Raw genomic sequence first — 19261 nt, forward strand, 5'->3', positions numbered from 1 at the left:
TTGTTGCAATAGGTAGCTTAACACAAAAAAAAAATTTAATTTACTAACAAATCAATGACTTAAAAACTAAATATTAAAGTTGATATCTAGGAATTAACATTTCACTTCACACTTCCAAAATTGTAAAATTGTAATAAAATATAGTAAATTTATAACTTGTACTTTGTAAATTTGAATAAGCAGTTTACTTTGAACTTCACACGACAGTTAGTACACAAACTACGAAGTCTCAGAAATAAAAATTATAGAACATTGGATTGCGCTTAAAATATGAAACAAAACACTAAACTCAAAAAGTCAAAAATTAAAGCATGGACCTTAGCTGATATTATTTACATATTATGCACAATTTTTGATAACAACATTCACGGTGATTGATAAGACATGATTAATATTTGACAAGACAACCAACAGTGTAGCCAATATAGTTTAAATGTGCTAATCTTGGTACTGATAATTATTAATAAAAATTTAAGGAAATAGGAACCATAATAGCACGATATTCTATTACGAATTACGATAATTTATATTTGATAATTATTAATAATTTAATAATTAGTAATTAATAACCATCAAAGATAATTTTACTGACTAATTGTAAAAAAAGAAGATTCCGTGATTTCTTTCTTAGTAATTCTTAGAAAAGTTGAACTGTAAAAAATATTTTGTTAGGAAATGATAAGTTTATGAGCGATTGAAAAATGAACCAAACAACTTCTTGTTCATCAATAATTGTAGATCATTGTACCAAAATAGTCATAAATATTATATTCCTATTTTTTTTTTTTTTTTTTTTTATTAATTTTACAACAAGATAGATTATAATACGAATTGTATTTTCAAAGGAAACACCGTGTAACGTAAGTGTGTAACCGTGTAGGTATACATAAGTAATTGTTCGACTTATTTTTTTCTAATGAACCATGCCAATTTTACTCATACTAAAAAACAAACAATTTAGTACTTGTATTAAAAAAATAAGGTACTTATCAGTTATCGCAACCACCAACATTATTCGGTTATCGCGATTTGATTAGGTTAAATTTAGATTATTAACACACTTAATTTACCTACGTTATAATTCTAGTTTACAAGACTACAATTAATAACTACAGTACCTATCATTAGTCATTAGTTCATTACAATTATTAAGTTGTTATTCACACCATGTTGCAAAAGACAGTTGAACGCTCAACAAATGTTAGAGCGCAACAAGAGCAATGCACACAAAAAAAAAGTACGATTATCACTTGCTAACAAACCAATTCCTAACACGAATGTCAACCTTTTTTGGCAGGATTTGTTGTTGAATTTCCGAAAAAAAAAATTATTTTACAAAATATAATTTTGGTTTATGACCAAGTTCACACAATTTGTTTTTTTATAAAATACCAAGTTCTTAATAATGTCACAGCAACTTTCTCGTTTGTTAGCAAATCACAGATTTGCATTATTTTTAAAAATAAAATATATTTTAACACAATAATAAATACGAATTACGAATATAATATTAAAAAACATTTACACAATGCAGTACTTTTTTAACACTCTACAATGCTAACACACTTGCAGACAGCAATGATGTGAATTTTGAAAATGTTACATTCAACATTCCAATCAATTACATGGAAAAACATACACAAATACACAATAGTCAATAACGTATAAAATATTAGTATGTACCAAGTCACAATAATCGAAAAGTACTCATAATTAATCAAATTAATTGTATAATGTTTGATAATTACCTGAGCACGTAATTTAACTGTACCATAACCACTGCAGAATAGATTAATTTAATGCATTATGTGCCACAACCAGAGATTTACACAGGAGGGTGTTGTGGGTGTTCAAACACCCCCAGAAATATTTGGTTTTTGCAATAAAAATTTAATACTAATTACTAACAAATTAAAAAAAATAATATAATTTGAATAAAAATAAAAACACTTAAACATGATTTATATTTTATATATATACTGAATTCAATAAAATTATACCTATTGTATATTGACGTGATGGGCTAAAAGAATTTGAAAAAAAAGCTCTAGTTTTCAATAACTGATTTTCAAAAAAAAACCCTAAAATGTTTTTTGCTTACGTCCCTGGTCACAACTACTATCAATAACCATACCAATGATTACAGTACCTACCTACTTAATAATAAAAACAGTGTTAGCCTCATAAGAGTAATTTGTTCTGTAGAAAAATTACCTTCTTTGTGAATATAATAAATAATTATCTAAAAATAAAACAAATGTGAATAAATAAATGTACCTACTTAAATTGACGTCAATAGCTTAACACAAGCTGCTCACAGACTTGTTCATCAAATTTTGGCACTATTTGAATTTTGAACTGAACTCGTTGACTAGAATATCACCTGAATAACTATTTTTGTTGATTGTGCTGTTTATTTGATGATAGGACACGAGAAAAGAGACGAACGTTTTAAAAAAAAGCGTCGTCAATACCGTGTTTCAATGAATGATTGACGGCAGATCCATCTATGGATGGCTTTTGAAAAACTATCAATTAGTTAACAACTTAGATCATAATGATCATATACAGTATATAATATATATTATATATTGTATATGATCTAAGGCTTACAATTTATATTATACATGGAATGATTATTATGTAGTAGCCAGTAGGTAATAATGGAATTGTATATATAAAATTATGGTTTTAAAATATAATTTTAGATCATTTTTTATACTTAATTTACTACTGAATTAGTACTGATCATAATATTTTCTTATCCTACAAAATTTGTTGTAGTAACACAACAATATGAAATATACATTTTTAAAATCTGTAAAATATGTAGGTTATTAATTTGTATTGGACTCAGGGGCGCAAACTAATTCAAATTATGGAGAGGCAAAACAAAAGTATTCAATACTCACCTGTTAAAAAAAAAATTAATAATAAAATGTATCAAATAAAAATATAAAATATAATTTAGATTGTGAGATATTAGTATGAAGGGAGCAGTTGCCCTCCCTGCTCCCCTAGATTTGCGCCACTGCAGTAACACTGTTTTTATTATTTGGACTTGATGATTATTTTCTTGGTACCTATGTATATATTAGATATATTACATACCTGTAGAGTGTGGATAATCTGAGTGGTCTACTTTTATTAATATCGTGAATCATGATCAGGGTTGAGATTTTATTCACTTCAAACTGCCTAAAATAACTTGACCTTAAATACTGATAAATATGAGCTAAAAACTTGCAATTAAAACAACAAAATATGCAAAAAAGTAAAAACCCAACAAAATCAGCAGATAATAAAAATTAGAACCAAATACCTAATTCGTAATCATCGTAATATTATATCTATAATCTATATAGTATTATCGAGGTAATTGTACGGCGTTGCGTCAGCGTAATCGGCCTGTTTACTTAATCTGTAAATTTACAATTTGCTTGATAATTCGATTGACAAAAATCTAAAACCACGTTTTGCTAAAATATAATTTCATAATATAAGACCGATTTTGATTCAAAAATAGGTAAAAATGCAAAAAAAAAGTCCAATAAAGAGCACTAAAAGTTAAAAAAATCACAAAATATGTAAAAAAAAAAAAAAAAGCAAAATACAATTTTTAATTTGAGTTCTCTGTATCATGAATCACATTTTTAGTTTACTCTGCTATATTTTAAGCATCTCATAAGAAATATACAAATGTTATAAAATCCCAACCCTGATCATGACTAATAATTTAATATTATAAATGTTCAATTATTTCATTTTTATGGTCAATACTATGGTGTTATTGTTTTTCAGAAATGTGAGTGTATAGCTGCGTGCATTTAACCATTGAACATGTTTTTATTTTTTCTATTTTCCAATTTTCTTCTCTTAAATCTAACGACCTTCTTTAAATTATTATGCTATTTTTTTTTTAACTCATATTAACTATTTAGGTATTTTAAAGTTTCACTATTAGAATTTGATTGATTTTAATATTTGTATTACAATGTTCATTATTTTTAATAAGTAAATTTGATGCGAAAATTGGTAATAATGAATTTTTCATTAGTTAAAATAATAATTAATTTTATAATTTTATATTTTAATTTTAAATAGTAATATAACATATTATAACAATTTTTAATAACAGATCTGTCTTATCTCAAAGTAATTGAACTACATTCACTCAATTATGTATCTAATTCGATTACATGGTTAAATATTAGGTAGGTATGACGAAATTATTAATTAACTTAGCCTTATAGTTTCATATTAATGATGAATATTATAATCATCGATTTCTGAGAGATAAAACTTGCATTGGCATTAACGCGATTAGAAATAATGACCTATACAACAATTTATGTTCTATATTATAACAAGACAATGATTATTGAACCATAACTATTAACCATCAGAATTAGGATATAAATGTTAATTATATTTATACGTTCGGCTAGCAGTAGTTGGGAAATACATTAAAATTTACATTTAATTCGTACAAAACAATAATTATTATACAATAGTCAATAATACCACAGAATAGAATAATACACATCGACATCCAACCGGCGACCGGCGAACATATAACGCACATAACATTTTATTGATAACGAGCAACAGGTGGACACTGGACCGAGTGGACCGTGGTAATTCCGAATTAATTATTTTCAAAACTTTGAATTTCGTTTATAATTATTCTTTAGGAATTATAAGCCTTAGTTTAACACCACCTACTTCAATAAGTCGTATTCTAGTATTAGTTGTATTTGCTTCCCATTAATTTTACCGCCAGTACTCATCATCATGTCCGAAGCGAGTGTTGCAAAAGTACTGTCTGGTACTGAATTGTCCAAGTAAGTTGAAAATGTAAGATTAGTGATACAATTTTTAATAATATCTTTCTCATTGTGTAATAGGGAAACGAAAATCGGCCTAAAAAAACAAACGGATGCACTTGCTGAACATTTTAATGGGTTTAAAGTTCACCTTGTTATTGTTCAAGTAGGAGGACGCGATGATTCTAATGTTTATATAAGACAAAAAATTAAGTCTGCAGCCGAAGTGGGTGTGAAAGCGTCACATATACAGTATCCCAAAACAATCACTCAAACCGAGGTGTGCATTTTATTATGATTTTAAAATTAAATTGTACAAATATTTGTATTTATACTTCCATTGACATCATAATATAATTATTTTAATTCTTTATGTTAACTAGTTATTGTCAGAAATCAATAAATATAACACTGATCCGTCAGTGCATGGTATTATCGTTCAAATGCCATTAGACTGTATAGAAAATATTGATTCACATTTGATCACCAATGCTGTTTCCCCTGAGAAGGATGTTGACGGGTTAATATTTTTAATACATATTGTATCTAAAGCCAGGGGCAGACTGACATAAGTGGCGATTGTTGAACTGAGCCTTTTTTTTTGAAAACTGTGTTTTTAAAGTTGGCCATTAAAATAAAAAACCTTAAAGTAGGAAACTAAAATTGTAATTTATAATTTATATATCATAGGTGTATGCAATATTACTATAATATTTAATATTTATAATTTATTATACTCACATATACTTGAATATTATAATTAATAACAATTATTAATTTATTATAGACTAAATAGTACATACCTATACATTAACATTTGTACTATTTCCAGTAAATAACTATTGTTAGATGGATTCAACTAAATAATAAAAATTAAAAGCCTATTTATTGACTAGATTTCATCCATTTAAAACAATTTAGTGTCAGTCTACCCCTTGTCTTAAACCTTAAAACTATTTGAAAGATATTTTAAATATTGTATGGATTTTGTTTATGTATATAGTTTAAACATTGTTAATGAAGGTCGAGTAGCTATTGGTGATTTAACTGGTCTAATCCCTTGCACTCCAAATGGTGTTATTCAACTAATAAAAAGGTACATTTTTCTTTCATTTAAATCATAAAAATATTAAATTATTGTTTAATTATAATTCTAGAAGTGGAATTGAAATTTCTGGAACAAGAGCTGTGGTGTTGGGTCGTAGTAAAATTGTTGGGGCACCTGTGGCTAGTTTACTTTTATGGCATAATGCTACTGTTACAATTTGTCATTCTAAAACTAAGGACATTGAAAAAGAGGTATGATTAAAAAGACAACTCTAATATAATTAGTACATTAATTATGAGAATACATATTAAGAGAACTACAGTCTTGTCCTTTTAAATATGTTAATATTTGTATAATTAAACCAACCAAATGTTATCTAACAACTTTAGCTAGAGTTCTAATAAAGATTATTAGTTATGTTTAATATACATTTTAATAATTTTCTTAATTTCTAAAGCCATTAAATAATTTTGTATTTAGGTATCCAAAGCAGATATTTTAGTGGTTGCTATTGGCAAACCAGAATTTGTTCATGGGTCGTGGATAAAACCAGGAGCTGTAGTTATAGACTGTGGTATCAATTCTCTTCCAGGTAATTATCCTTATAAGTTAGATAATTTAATTTATGTAAAATGTTTATCTTTTACTTAGATTCTTCAAAAAAGTCTGGTTATCGTTTGGTTGGAGATGTTCACTACACATCAGCATCTCAGATAGCGTCTGCCATTACACCAGTGCCTGGTGGTGTTGGACCTATGACTGTGGCTATGTTGCTATCAAATACTGTACAAGCAGCTACAAAGGTTGCAAACATTATTTACAAGAGCCAATGGAATTTAGGCATACTTCCATTAAAACTTCAAAGACCAGTGCCAAGGTAAAGTTGATGATATTATTATGTGTTCTCTTATTTAAACCAAAATTAGAAATATTATTTTCTTTTGTTTCCAGTGATATTGAAATTGCTAGAAGTCAAGAACCAAAGAATATAATGGTATTGGCTAAAGAAATAGGTCTACAAGAATCTGAAGTGATATTATATGGTAATAAAAAAGCTAAAATTTGTTTGTCCGCTTTAGACCGCCTGAAGAATATAAAAAACGGAAAATATGTTGTGATTACTGGGTATGTAAATATAATTCTTATTTGTCAGCTTAAATTTCTAGTTCATACTAAATATGTCTTTATCTATGTTCATAATTTTAAATTTATATATTAATTAATATAATTTGATATTTTTTTTTTTAATAACTTTTTCTGGTCCTTACTCAGTAATTATAGTTTAAGAACAAGACATGTTTGGAAACTTAAAGATGAGACGAATTATAAATAATATATTCAATAGTAAATTTAAACACTTATCTTTAACTTTCAATCAGGGGTGTGCTCACAGGGGGGATGAGGGTGTCATATCCCCTCCCATGAACTTTTTTTCTTATGCATTTATTCATTTTGTGTCTATGACAATCAACAAAACAAAATACAGTTCATCCCCTCATCCCCCCTTTGGAAAAAGCTGAGCACGCCCCTGCTTTCAATTAATAATTTATTAAATAAATATTTTTAATTCATTTAATAACTAATTATAAATTATATTTAAGATCAAATCTCTTTTAAGAATGAACCTATATTAATATGGTACATTTTTAATGGTAAAATATTCTAATATAAAAACATATTTCAGTATCACACCAACATCATTAGGTGAAGGCAAGAGCACAACAACAGTAGGTCTTGTTCAAGCTTTAGCAGCACACTCCAAAAAAAATACTATTGCCTGTTTGAGACAGCCTTCACAAGGACCAACATTTGGAATTAAAGGTTTGTAAATATTTTAATAATTTAGTAATTTATTTATGATTAAAATTTAAAAGCGATTTTGTTTATTAAAATTACTTTCATCAGGTGGTGCAGCTGGCGGTGGTTACTCTCAAGTGATACCTATGGAAGATTTCAACCTCCATCTGACTGGTGATATACATGCAGTTACAGCTGCAAACAATTTGATGGCTGCACAAATTGATACTCGTATGTTCCACGAGGCCACCCAAAAAGACCAAGCTTTATATGATCGTCTTGTACCAACTGTGAATGGTGTACGTAAGTTTTCTCCCATACAACTGAACAGATTAAAGAGGCTTGGAATTAACCATACCGACCCATCAAAGTTGACTGCTGAAGAAATTGCTTCTTTTTCTAGACTAAATATTGATCCAAATACCATAACATGGAATAGAGGTAAACATTAAATAATATTGGCATATGGTGTATTATATTTTAAACTACTGTAAACTTAAATATGCTCATAAGAATAATATTTCTACTTTTAGTAATGGATACAAATGATCGCTTTTTGCGTAAAATTACGGTTGGCCAGTCACCAACTGAGAAAAACCGTACTCGTCAAACATGTTTTGACATATCTGTGGCAAGTGAAATCATGGCTATTCTCGCTCTGGCCAAAGATGTCAAAGATCTAAAAGAAAGACTATCAAACATAGTAGTTGCACAGGATATCAATGGTAAAAATGTCACTGCAGATGACTTAGGTATGACTGGAGCAATGGCTGTGCTTCTGAAAGATGCCATTAACCCAACGTTAATGCAGACTCTTGAAGGAACACCAGTACTGGTGCATGCTGGCCCATTCGCTAATATTGCTCATGGTGCCTCATCTATTGTGGCAGATCTTCTAGCTTCTAAGCTAGTTGGTTCTGATGGCTTTGTTGTTACTGAAGCCGGTTTTGGATCAGATATTGGTGAGTATGAAATAAAAATAAAGAGACAAATAGATGAGAAAATCCTGTAACTATTAACAATTCACAAAATTGAAATTGCCAATATATTGTTATAGGAATGGAAAAATTTTTCAACATCAAAACCAGGTATTCCGGTCTTTTGCCAAGTACCATAGTGTTAGTGTGTACTATTAGAGCATTAAGAATGCATGGTGGTGGAGCTATCCATCCTAATACCTCTGTTACACCAGAAGAAAAAGAAGTAATTGAATTTTGTTTGATTTGTTTGTAAGATCGTCTAATGATGTTAAATTTTCCTTTCAGGAAGCATTAAGTAAAGGCGTAGAAAATTTGCAAAAGCACATAAGCAATAGTGTGAAATATGGTATTCCTGTAGTCGTGGCCATAAATGCTATGAATGCCGATACTGAAAATGAATGGAAAATTGTTAGAGATGCGAGTCTACAGGCAGGTGCAATAGATGCAGTTGTTAGTACCCACTGGGAAAATGGTGGGTCTGGAGCTATTAAATTAGCCGAGGCTGTCATTTCAGCTAGTCAACAACCTCAGGAATTCAAGTAGTTTACAATATCATTATTTTTTATTATACATATTATTGATTGTCTTAACATGAAATATTAAATTGTTGTTTTAAAACAGATTTTTGTATGATCTAAATATGCCATTGCAACTCAAAATCGAAACTATTGCTAAAGAAATGTATGGTGCAAAATCTGTGGAGTTTAATGAAAATGTTTTAAACAAATTGAATACATATGAATCTAAGGTTAGATCTAGGTTTTGTCTTTCACATGTCATGTACATTTAATAATTTCTTATATACACTATGCAAATCAAAACACATTTTCTATAATATGAAATGCATTATAATTTTCTATAAGTATTTGATTTTTACCCTTATGAAATTAAGACTATTACATATTGAAACCTACTCTATACACTTTTTAATTGTTAGAAAGAAGGGTTTTAAATACCATTAAATACTTACAGGGTTATGGGAAGTTACCAGTTTGTGTGGCTAAGACAGCGTTGTCATTAAGTGGAGATCCAAATCTAAAAGGTGTCCCTACAAACTTCACACTACCAATAGTGGATGTATATGTATCTGTTGGTGCTGGATTTGTTGTAACAATAGCTGGAGAAGTAATACACAATATTGTACCAAAGATAATGAACAGTATTATAATAATAAAAATATTTAATTTTAAATATAGATATCCAAAATGCCAAGCTTGTCTACTCGTCCAAGTATCTACGATATAGACTTAAACACCGAAACAGGAGAAATCATCGGTCTGTCTTAGTGCAGCCATTATACCATTACCACAACCACACACATAGTGCCATATAAATTCTGTTGAATTACAAGTACCTATAATTATTACATTTTAATTGTTTAAATATCTTTTTTTTGTATTTCATTAATCATAACTAAAAAATATAATATAAATATATTATGGAATTATCAATTTATTTCATCATTGCATCATATATTTTATTTATTATAAATTTATAACACAATTTAATTTAATTTTGTATAGCTGAAGAACTTATATTATATTTTTTACTTTTAAATGAAGCTAAGTTAATAAAAACAAATGTTAGGTACATTATTTTTTTAAATACCAAATTGTAAATCAAAATTTTATTAAATTTATTTTATTTTACTGGCAGTTTTTTTTTTATTTTTAGAATTGATATCTATATTATTTACTAATTATTAATATGAAATGAAAATGTGAGAATTTTTTAATTGATTTACATAGATGAATTCTATTTTTCATTCAATGTAAACAAAATTTAAGAAAAATACAAAATAAAGCGTTATATTGGGCATGTTAATAAAAAAATAGCATCACGACTTAAAAAATAGCTAAATTTAAAATACTTCAAATGTGTAAAAAATAGCAAAAAGAAAATTTCATATTTAGTTTACTTACTACTTGATGCATAATAATTAACAAATGCTATAAAATCATTTGGATTTCAATACGAATAATAAATTTATCTCTATCATGTGTAATCTTAGATTGAATTGACATATTAATTTTAAATGTATGAATATTAATTATCTAGTATATATATTATCTACTTAATCTCTTTAAGTATTTTTATTTAAAGTAAGCTGAATTTTTAAAATATTAATTTGTTTTTACTTTTTAAAAAGCTTATCTCGTTTTAAAATTAAAACAAAAAAAACCTATTGTAAATTAATCTTATAATTTAAAATTCAATTAAAAACAATATAGGCTATACTGTAGGAATCACACTTTATTCATGAATTATATTGAAAGTGTTCTTAATTTTAGATTTTGAACTTTAATGTTTAGAACATCTTATATTTCAGTTAGTGTCTATCCATCTGTTAACTACTAGTACATAGTTTCAATTGTTTGTAATAACTAATAAGGTTATAATTACCCTCCATACCTCTGGATACACAATAACTATTTTTCAGTTCTACATTACGTATACATTGTTTATGTTTTCCGTTAGATCCCTTTGTTTGGTTACTTATTTTCATTCCTATTGACTATTTAATATTAGTGTTCATAATTCAAAATAAAACACTAAAAATACATTTATTAAGTCTCAAGTATAAATATTTCAATACTATAGTTGAATAAATAAATAATTTTATTAAGGTTCTGTTCAAAGTAAAAACTAACTAATCAATATTAATAATTGTTTAAATTGCAAATTTTGAATCGTAGTTTGTTGCTTTATATTAAAATTTAAAATATATGCACATTAACAAACCGTGAATTCAGGACGTTCTCAATGATATAACTGTTATAAGCTTTAACTATCTTGTTACAATCAATAATGATTGTAATAATGTATAGACATATTATATTATAAGTACCTAAGTTTTACAATGAATGTAAAATATAAATAGGAATTTTGATAGTTCAACATATATTATATTTCAATAGTTTGAGAAATATTTAAGTAAATTACTGAAAATTAATTTTTAATCAATGAATTCATTACTTATAATAAATAATAAATTACCAACCAATAATTAATCTTTAAAAATGTCTTGATTGATTATTTGTTAATAAACAGAATCAGTAAAATTTTTTAAATTAAAATGTATTAAATATTATTAATTAATTTTACTTTTAAATGTAAATTATACACATTATTAATAAGAAGTTTACCATCATTATTTTCATAGATAATTATTTAAGAAAATATGTTTTCATTGTTGTAAGTTAAAAATAATTTTTAAATTATAATAATAGCTCGTTTAATTTCATGATACTGGTTTTGCTAAAGAATATTGTTTCTTGTTAATTTTATAATTAAAATTGTTAGGGTAATATTAACCAATTACTTGCATGTAAATTAAACAATTATATTTTAAAAATAACACATAGGTAATCTACAAAAATAAGAAGACAATCTAACAAAAACTAGATATAATAGAAACTACTTGATTCGAACGGCTGCCCTAAGACGTGCTGATCTGCTTCTAGGATTTGATTCAACCTCTTCAACACTTGGAGTAATCACATGCTTGTGAATTTGATGCCAACAAGTGTCATTTACAACATTCATAAACTCTTTATCGTAGGCCTGCATTGGGTTAATATACTTCAAGGGTAGAGTGTTAGCCATATTTTCATTGATATTACCCTGAATATGTCGTTTTACTATGGTGTCTTCAAGGGAATGAAAAGCAACAGTCACCATAACTCCGCCCATTTTCAAATAATGGCTTGCTAAAACTATACTGTGGTTAATTTCGTTCAATTCATTGTTGACAAATATGCGTAATGCTTGAAAAACTTTTGTTGCAGGATGAGATGGCCTGTTCAACATGTCGCTTCTCATCTCATTGTCGCAAACGTTTTGTACAAGTTCACAAAAATCACGCGTAGTTTTTAGAGGCTTAAATAAATACCTAAAGTACAAAAATAAGTAGATAAAATATTAATTACTAATCCAGAATAGAACATTTAAATATTTTATGTTAATTGTTGTTGTAATTAAATAAATTAGGTATATTAATACTTAAAAATTAATTTAAATATTTATATTAGTGTTGTTTAATACACTTAACTACATTTTAAACTTTTATTAACATAAATTTACTAATATCAAAACTTAATTCTACTTGAGATAATAGTTAGGAATCATACCTTGCTTCAATAACAGCATTTGCAATTTTTTTTGATTGTTTTTCTTCGCCATATACTTTAAATATTTTATATAGATCTGATTGATCAGCTTTAGCTAACACATCTGCTGCTGTAACTGTCTGTTCTTCAGGATCCATTCGCATATCCAAAGGGCCATTTTTACTAATTGAAAAGCCTCTGGAAGCTGTATCAAATTGCATAGATGAAGCACCAAAATCAAACAAAATACCATCGAAGCTATTCATTTTGCATCCTAAATTTTTTAACAGAACTGGTAAATCACTAAATTTGCCTTTTAAAGGTACCACTCTGTTAGGATAACGTTCAGAAAGTTGTTTTGCTATAGCACATGCTGTTGGGTCTCTGTCCAAACAATAAACAACTGTTGTATCATTTTCTTGAAGAATCCTTTCTGTATGTCCCCCTGCACCGAATGTCATATCTATGATGTTGTGGCCGTTTTGTGGTGATAAATAACTAATTGCTTCCTCCAGCAGTACTGGCTTGTGAGGCCTGCTGTTGAGTTGGCGGACTAATTTTATTCTTGATTTTGTTAAAAGTTGTCTTAAAAATACCTTCATTCTGCTTATTTAAAATCTCAAGAGATTCTTTTGATAATACAGATGTGCAATGTTCAACAGTAAGTCCGGACGCTGATGATTGAATCGAACGCTTGTATTTATTACAGTAGTGATTGTCAGCAAGACGTTTGAGGGACTCGTATTTTTTCATGCACTTAGTGGTATCACCACGGAAAGAATCACCAGAGCTGAAAGCTGCTCCCACTTCTTTGCGTATGTGTTCACCCAAATCTCTAATAATAATAAGTAAAATCATTGATACTATGTTTACCAGACATCAATTATAAAACGTGCATATTATGATATTCAAAATAACAACAAAAAAATGTAACTACCTGCCAGCTTTACTGGGGTCCAACGGCCATTGTTTCAACAGTTTCAAGTAGTTTTTATAAAGGTTGGCCATCTGAAATAAAAAATAGTTAATGCAGTTTTCTTTTTGTATTGTTAAAGGGAAATCTGTGCAAAAAGCAGGTTTGAAACGATGAATACATATAAATTAATAAATAACCAGTGTTTACACCCAGCACATGCGTTAATTATTGAGAGATGCTAAATCAGAAAGTCCCTACATCGTTTTCTTTTTAATTTTTGTCGAGGGTTATAACAGTTAAAACAGTTGGTGACAAATAACAATCATGGACAAAATAGATTATGTTCATAGATATTGTGCTTGAGCAATATGAAATAAAAACTATTAAAGTTACCTATTGTGAGACTGAACTTGTTGTAACTCACGATGTTAGCGATACTTTGTATTATTAAGTTTCCGATGTTTTTAGTATTTCAATCAACGAACTTAACTACTGAACTAACTACAAAAATGTCTTATCACTAAACTTCAAACTTTTCAGTATGTCACACTTGCACAACACCGCGTAAAACTTAAAATAATTACTATTTTCTACTGAAGTAGTGAAGTGAATACGATCCGGTGGGAAATGGAAATTGGATATTCGGATATCAATGTGGATTGTGGAGGGATTGTGGTTATCACGATTACGATTAAAGATAAAAATGTTCTGTGGTTCTGTGTTGTGGTGACGTATCACATAGATCCCCGTCCTACTTGATCCCCTGCAATAAATTAGATCTCCTGTGATGCTCATCGTGGTTGCCACTCGTTCATTGCGCTGTGGTCGGGGCAAAAAAATCGAAAATTCGAAATTATCCCTCAACTTGTTATATAAAACCACCTTAGGTAGATAGGGATATCTAGTAGACCAATGGGAATCTAAACACAAAAAGAGTAATTTAGATCCCAACTAGGATATTGTCAACTAGTTCCCCATGTGGTTATTTAAATTCCCTGTCAATTAGATCCCGTAGTGTCATTTAGAAATTAGATTGTAGATCACGAGAATCTATTTGGATGGGATCTATGATTTTTTTTATTGGAGTTTGTTAGGCAGATAAAGTAGATGAAATTTCATCTATTCTATGATTTTTACTTTATTGCCACTTTTCAACCTTGCAAGATAGTTTAGTATAGTTGAGATTTTTTTTTAACCCACGGTACACATAACTTTTTGAAATGTAAAAAAATCTGGATATTGACGTCCTGCTTTATTGAAAAGCGGGATTCGAGAAAAAAAAAAACTAAATAAATTATAAATAGATTAGTTAGGTAGGTTAATATTTAATGTTAGATGCTACAAATATTTTGTTCCAAGTGGTTATAAAAATCGGTACTTTGTCTTGCCGCTCGCTTTTAAAATAGGACACTGGATAAAAATTTTAAAAAATCGAGACATACGCGTCCCACTAAGAATTCAAGCGAGATGCGGGAGTGCGAGACAAGTATATAAAAAATCGGGATTGTCCCGCCAAATCGGGACGTGTTCCAACCCTACTATAGTATTCATGGTATTCATGATAATATTATCTACAATCTTGATGTTGTCATTCAATTTTGATAATAACCTAATATTTTAATATTGAAATGAATTGTGGAATGTTTGCTTATGTTTAAAATATTGATTAATAATAATTTACCAAATTGTAATTGTTTTTTCGTGTCGTACACTTATACTGTCGTGTACTTGTGTATTTAACAATTCTCAATTTTTTAACGCTCTTTTATTATGGATTCAGAGCAGTTGTTAAAATTTTTGGATACCAAAGGTTCCTTTAACACATGGGACCTCAGTAAAGAAACCAATATTGACCACCAAAAGATTATTGGTGTTGTTAAAAGTATATTGGCTTTGGGAAATATTATTACTGCTGATCCAGTGACAAGCAAATATTGGGAACTTACTGATGAAGGAGAATCAGTTATATTGAATGGTAGTTATGAGGTAAACCTATATAATGCTGTTCCATCTGATGGGATACCACAGAAAGAATTAATGTCGATACCAAATGCAAAAATTGGATTCAGTCAGGCAATGTCAAAAGGTTGGATAGTCATAGATCGATCAATAAACAAAGTAATGAAAAAAGTTGAATCAGTCGTCGATAAGGTTAAAGAAGATTTGATGGAATTAAAAGCATCTCGTGATCAAATTTCTGAGTCTGACAAGTTGGATTATAAAAAACGAAAACTTATCCGTGAAGTTGTTATAAAAAGTTTCACAATAGGTAGTTAAATTTTTTTGAATTTATTACTTTTTACAATATTTCTTAATAATATTTATTTTTGTAGGTAAGGGTCCAGAATTTACAACTTCTATTGTAAAACTAGAAACTGAACTAACTACAGAAATGATATTATCTGGTTCATGGAAATCAACTCCATTCAAGCCTTACAATTTTGAAGCTTTAGGCCAACCTCAATCAGCCGGTTGCTTACATCCTTTATTGAAAGTTCGCACAGATTTTCGTCAAATATTTCTTGAAATGGGTTTTACTGAAATGCCAACTAACAATTTTGTTGAAAGCTCATTTTGGAATTTCGATGCATTATTCCAACCTCAACAGCATCCAGCAAGAGACTCACATGATACTTTTTTTTTGGACGATCCTCAAAATAGTGAAAACTTTCCTCAAGAGTATTTAAACAAGGTAAAAATAGTACATTCAAAAGGAGGTTATGGTTCTCAAGGATATGGTTATGATTGGTCTTTGGATGAAGCTAAGAAAAATGTCTTGAGAACTCACACAACTGCAGTAAGTGCTCGTATGTTGTATGGTTTAGCTAAAGATTTCAAACCAACCAAGTACTTCAGTATTGATAGAGTATTCCGTAATGAGACTTTAGATGCTACTCATTTAGCAGAGTTTCAGCAAGTAGAAGGAGTTATAGCTGATTACAATTTAACATTGGGAGATTTGATTGGAGTTCTTCACACATTTTTTGAACGATTAGGAATGACTGAAATCAAATTTAAACCTGCTTACAATCCATACACAGAACCTAGTATGGAAATATTTTGCTATCATCAAGGACTACAAAAATGGATTGAAATTGGTAACTCTGGAATGTTTCGTCCTGAAATGCTGTTACCAATGGGCTTACCAGAAAAAGTGAATGTTATAGCTTGGGGTTTATCATTAGAGAGACCAACTATGATTAAATATGGTATTAACAATATTAGAGATTTAGTTGGACCTAGGGTTAATTTACAAATGGTTCAAGATAATCCTATTTGTAGATTAGACAAATAAATTATATTGTAAACTTTTATGATACTATAATATACATTATGGTTTATTTAATTGATATAATACTTTTTACTTCACTATGTAATAAATAATACTTAAAGGTCTACATCATCTCCAAAAAATGCTTTCCAACACTCTGTCAATGTCTTTTCAGCAGCATCTTTTCTTTCTTCATCCGGCATTGCAGAAATTTGTTCTTTTAATTTTCTAACCTTGTCAATAGTTTTGAAAAAATTAAAATCTCCTTCAAACATCTCAGCTAAAATAAGGTGAAAAATGTATAGTAAATCAACTTTAATTTTATTATGATTATTAAAATTACTAAATAAATCGCTATCCAATTCAGCTTCTTGTTCTGTGTCCATTTTTAAATCTGATAATCCTCCACTTAATTGTGAATTAATTACACTATCCTCGATTATTGATTTTGTACTAGGATTTGTTATTTGACCTAAACACAATAAGATGATATTATGTACGTAATTAATAATTTAGCTAACAAAGGTAATCTTAAATTATATACATTTGGCTTTAAGATTTGGCCAATGATGTGCATAAAGAGCTTGTCTAACACGTTCAATTCCTGTTGTATCCATTTCATCAGCAATTTCTTCAAGCACAATTAATTCAAAATGATTTTTTCGACACCATTCAAAGACTTAAAGAAACAATTTAGAAAAATAAAAGCATTTTTTTTTTATTATAATAAAATTAATTTTTACTGTGAGTAGCATTGTTGGACACATCACTATCTATGTTTTTTTCACTCAATAGTATCAAAACTTCTGCTTGACTTTTCTCAACTAAAGGTAAGCATTCATTCATAGTTTCCATAATATTGCTCTAAAACAGTTATACGAATATTATTTACTGAACAAATACAAATTATTATAATCAAAAAATTTACGTAATCAATGTTGCAAAGAATAATTATAGCATTAATGTCATGTACAAATTGATCAGATAGTTTTTTTAAGCTAGTGGAAGTACATAAATTTATATCAGCAGTGTAATATTTGCAGTCAATTGTCCAACGATTTGAAGAAATATTTTCTTCATTTTTACAAATTTCAATATTTTCTTCATTCCTTATTACTGTAAAAATCATAACACTTGATTATTGATTACATAAAATGAATTATTTATTAACTAATTATTCATAAACGAGTAGAACAAAATAACTTATACTACTTATAATATGGTATAATACATATAATTTTAGTTATATGAAATAAAAATAGTTTTTTATTCTTTAATATTCTTATACTTCTTTTTACAGTAGCCAATTTACACATTTTTTGGAGGAATATTATTTAACTACAACAACCTTACTATATAATGTACTTATTTTTAAAATAAGATATCTAGTCTAAACAATTAAGTACATCATGTTAAATAGGGAATAAAAACACTACTGGTGATGTGTGACTACAGAGCCACACATTAGTGACATTTAGTTCAGGATATGTGTTAGAATATTACATTAGATCTCTAATGAAGGTTAAGTAAATAGAGAATTTTGAATTTTGTTTGAATTGAATTTTTTAGCCGATCCCCTTACTTGAGTTTAAAATGAGTTTTAGAAAGCAATTTATATTTTAATAAAATTAGCTGTACCATAACAATACACCCAACTTTAAGGCAGTAAGATTTGCTTGTTGGAAGTTTTAACTTGTAGTTCTAATAGGATATTTCACATGCATAAACAAAGTACACAACTTCCAAAAGCATTAAATTTTATTTATGAGATATAGCACCAAGCTAACTAAAATTTACTTCTACAAATATTTTTATATAGTAGTATAAAAATTATTTTTAAACATTATTAAACAGGTTGTATTTAATATTTTATTTTAATAATCTTTATTCACTTAATAATAAATAATAATAAGTACAAATGTAGGCTTACATTTAATTATTTTCAATGGATCATCATCACAACAACTATGTATGTAAACACAAGGGAGTTCACTTATTGACATGATTACAAATTGTTAGTTATTTAAGTGACAAATTCAAAATGTATGTCTTATTAAATAATTAAAGATTAGGTTTTTAATCGTGGAACAAAGTAATTTTAAATTTTAATACTGTAATTAAATACATAAATATTAAATGATATTATTCAATAATTTATAGATTGCAATCGCATTTCGCATCTTGGGTTTAGTGGTGTAGTACAACTTTACTGTTGTACAGTCCAGTGGTTGATATCATAATGATAACTTAATCAATATTATATTGTTTTATTTTGATAAAAATTGGAAATTATCAGCTGAAGTGGAACTATTAC

The 19261-nt window shown here is 28.1% G+C and overlaps 4 protein-coding genes across 5 annotated transcripts; 2 read left to right on the forward strand and 2 right to left on the reverse strand.

Annotated features, from left to right (window-relative positions):
• Positions 1-4373: 4373 nt before the first annotated feature.
• Positions 4374-10300, forward strand: LOC114123150 (C-1-tetrahydrofolate synthase, cytoplasmic). Of its 2 annotated transcripts, none has more exons than XM_027986036.2 (17): positions 4374-4637; positions 4695-4844; positions 4908-5106; positions 5210-5346; positions 5830-5922; positions 5984-6125; positions 6355-6466; positions 6526-6751; positions 6826-6999; positions 7559-7695; positions 7780-8112; positions 8205-8633; positions 8729-8874; positions 8937-9190; positions 9273-9399; positions 9624-9776; positions 9848-10300. In XM_027986036.2, exons 2-17 carry the CDS (start codon positions 4795-4797, stop codon positions 9935-9937), a joined length of 2802 nt encoding a protein of 933 aa, XP_027841837.1. In that variant the 5' UTR covers positions 4374-4637; positions 4695-4794; the 3' UTR covers positions 9938-10300. The 2 variants fall into 2 exon arrangements, with proteins under 2 accessions (XP_027841837.1, XP_027841846.1); XM_027986045.2 differs by having other exon boundaries at positions 4374-4634.
• Positions 10301-11973: 1673 nt separating this feature from the next.
• On the reverse strand, positions 11974-13507 carry LOC114123347 (probable methyltransferase-like protein 15 homolog). Its single transcript, XM_027986283.2, has 2 exons — positions 12782-13507; positions 11974-12543 (listed from the first exon to the last, which is right to left on the reverse strand). Exons 1-2 carry the CDS (start codon positions 13360-13362, stop codon positions 12069-12071), a joined length of 1056 nt encoding a protein of 351 aa, XP_027842084.2. The 5' UTR covers positions 13363-13507; the 3' UTR covers positions 11974-12068.
• A 1797-nt stretch (positions 13508-15304) lies between these two features.
• LOC114123298 (phenylalanine--tRNA ligase alpha subunit) lies at positions 15305-17031 on the forward strand. Its single transcript, XM_027986220.2, has 2 exons — positions 15305-15945; positions 16010-17031. Exons 1-2 carry the CDS (start codon positions 15447-15449, stop codon positions 16969-16971), a joined length of 1461 nt encoding a protein of 486 aa, XP_027842021.1. The 5' UTR covers positions 15305-15446; the 3' UTR covers positions 16972-17031.
• Positions 16952-19164, reverse strand: LOC114123306 (alpha- and gamma-adaptin-binding protein p34-like). Its single transcript, XM_027986230.2, has 6 exons — positions 18878-19164; positions 17876-18063; positions 17691-17811; positions 17492-17626; positions 17291-17419; positions 16952-17227 (listed from the first exon to the last, which is right to left on the reverse strand). The coding sequence occupies exons 1-6, from the start codon at positions 18948-18950 to the stop codon at positions 17064-17066; spliced, it is 810 nt and encodes a 269-aa protein (XP_027842031.1). The 5' UTR covers positions 18951-19164; the 3' UTR covers positions 16952-17063.
• Between the last annotated feature and the right edge of the window lie 97 nt (positions 19165-19261).

This window comes from Aphis gossypii, chromosome 3 (assembly GCF_020184175.1).
Source record: "Aphis gossypii isolate Hap1 chromosome 3, ASM2018417v2, whole genome shotgun sequence".
Taxonomy (NCBI): Eukaryota; Metazoa; Arthropoda; class Insecta; order Hemiptera; family Aphididae; genus Aphis; species Aphis gossypii.

Coding starts and splice junctions, on each gene's coding strand:
- LOC114123150 (XM_027986036.2), top strand. CDS start 4,795: ATGTCCGAAGCGAGTGTTGCAAAAGTACTGTCTGGTACTGAATTGTCC. Junction 8,634..8,728: donor CGGTTTTGGATCAGATATTG/GTGAGTATGAAA, acceptor ATATTGTTATAG/GAATGGAAAAATTTTTCAAC. Junction 9,400..9,623: donor TGAATACATATGAATCTAAG/GTTAGATCTAGG, acceptor AAATACTTACAG/GGTTATGGGAAGTTACCAGT.
- LOC114123347 (XM_027986283.2), bottom strand. CDS start 13,362: ATGAAGGTATTTTTAAGACAACTTTTAACAAAATCAAGAATAAAATTA. Junction 12,544..12,781: donor AATGCTGTTATTGAAGCAAG/GTATGATTCCTA, acceptor TTTGTACTTTAG/GTATTTATTTAAGCCTCTAA.
- LOC114123298 (XM_027986220.2), top strand. CDS start 15,447: ATGGATTCAGAGCAGTTGTTAAAATTTTTGGATACCAAAGGTTCCTTT. Junction 15,946..16,009: donor TATAAAAAGTTTCACAATAG/GTAGTTAAATTT, acceptor TTATTTTTGTAG/GTAAGGGTCCAGAATTTACA.
- LOC114123306 (XM_027986230.2), bottom strand. CDS start 18,950: ATGTCAATAAGTGAACTCCCTTGTGTTTACATACATAGTTGTTGTGAT. Junction 17,812..17,875: donor TTCTTTGCAACATTGATTAC/GTAAATTTTTTG, acceptor TAACTGTTTTAG/AGCAATATTATGGAAACTAT. Junction 17,228..17,290: donor ATTGGATAGCGATTTATTTA/GTAATTTTAATA, acceptor ACCTTATTTTAG/CTGAGATGTTTGAAGGAGAT.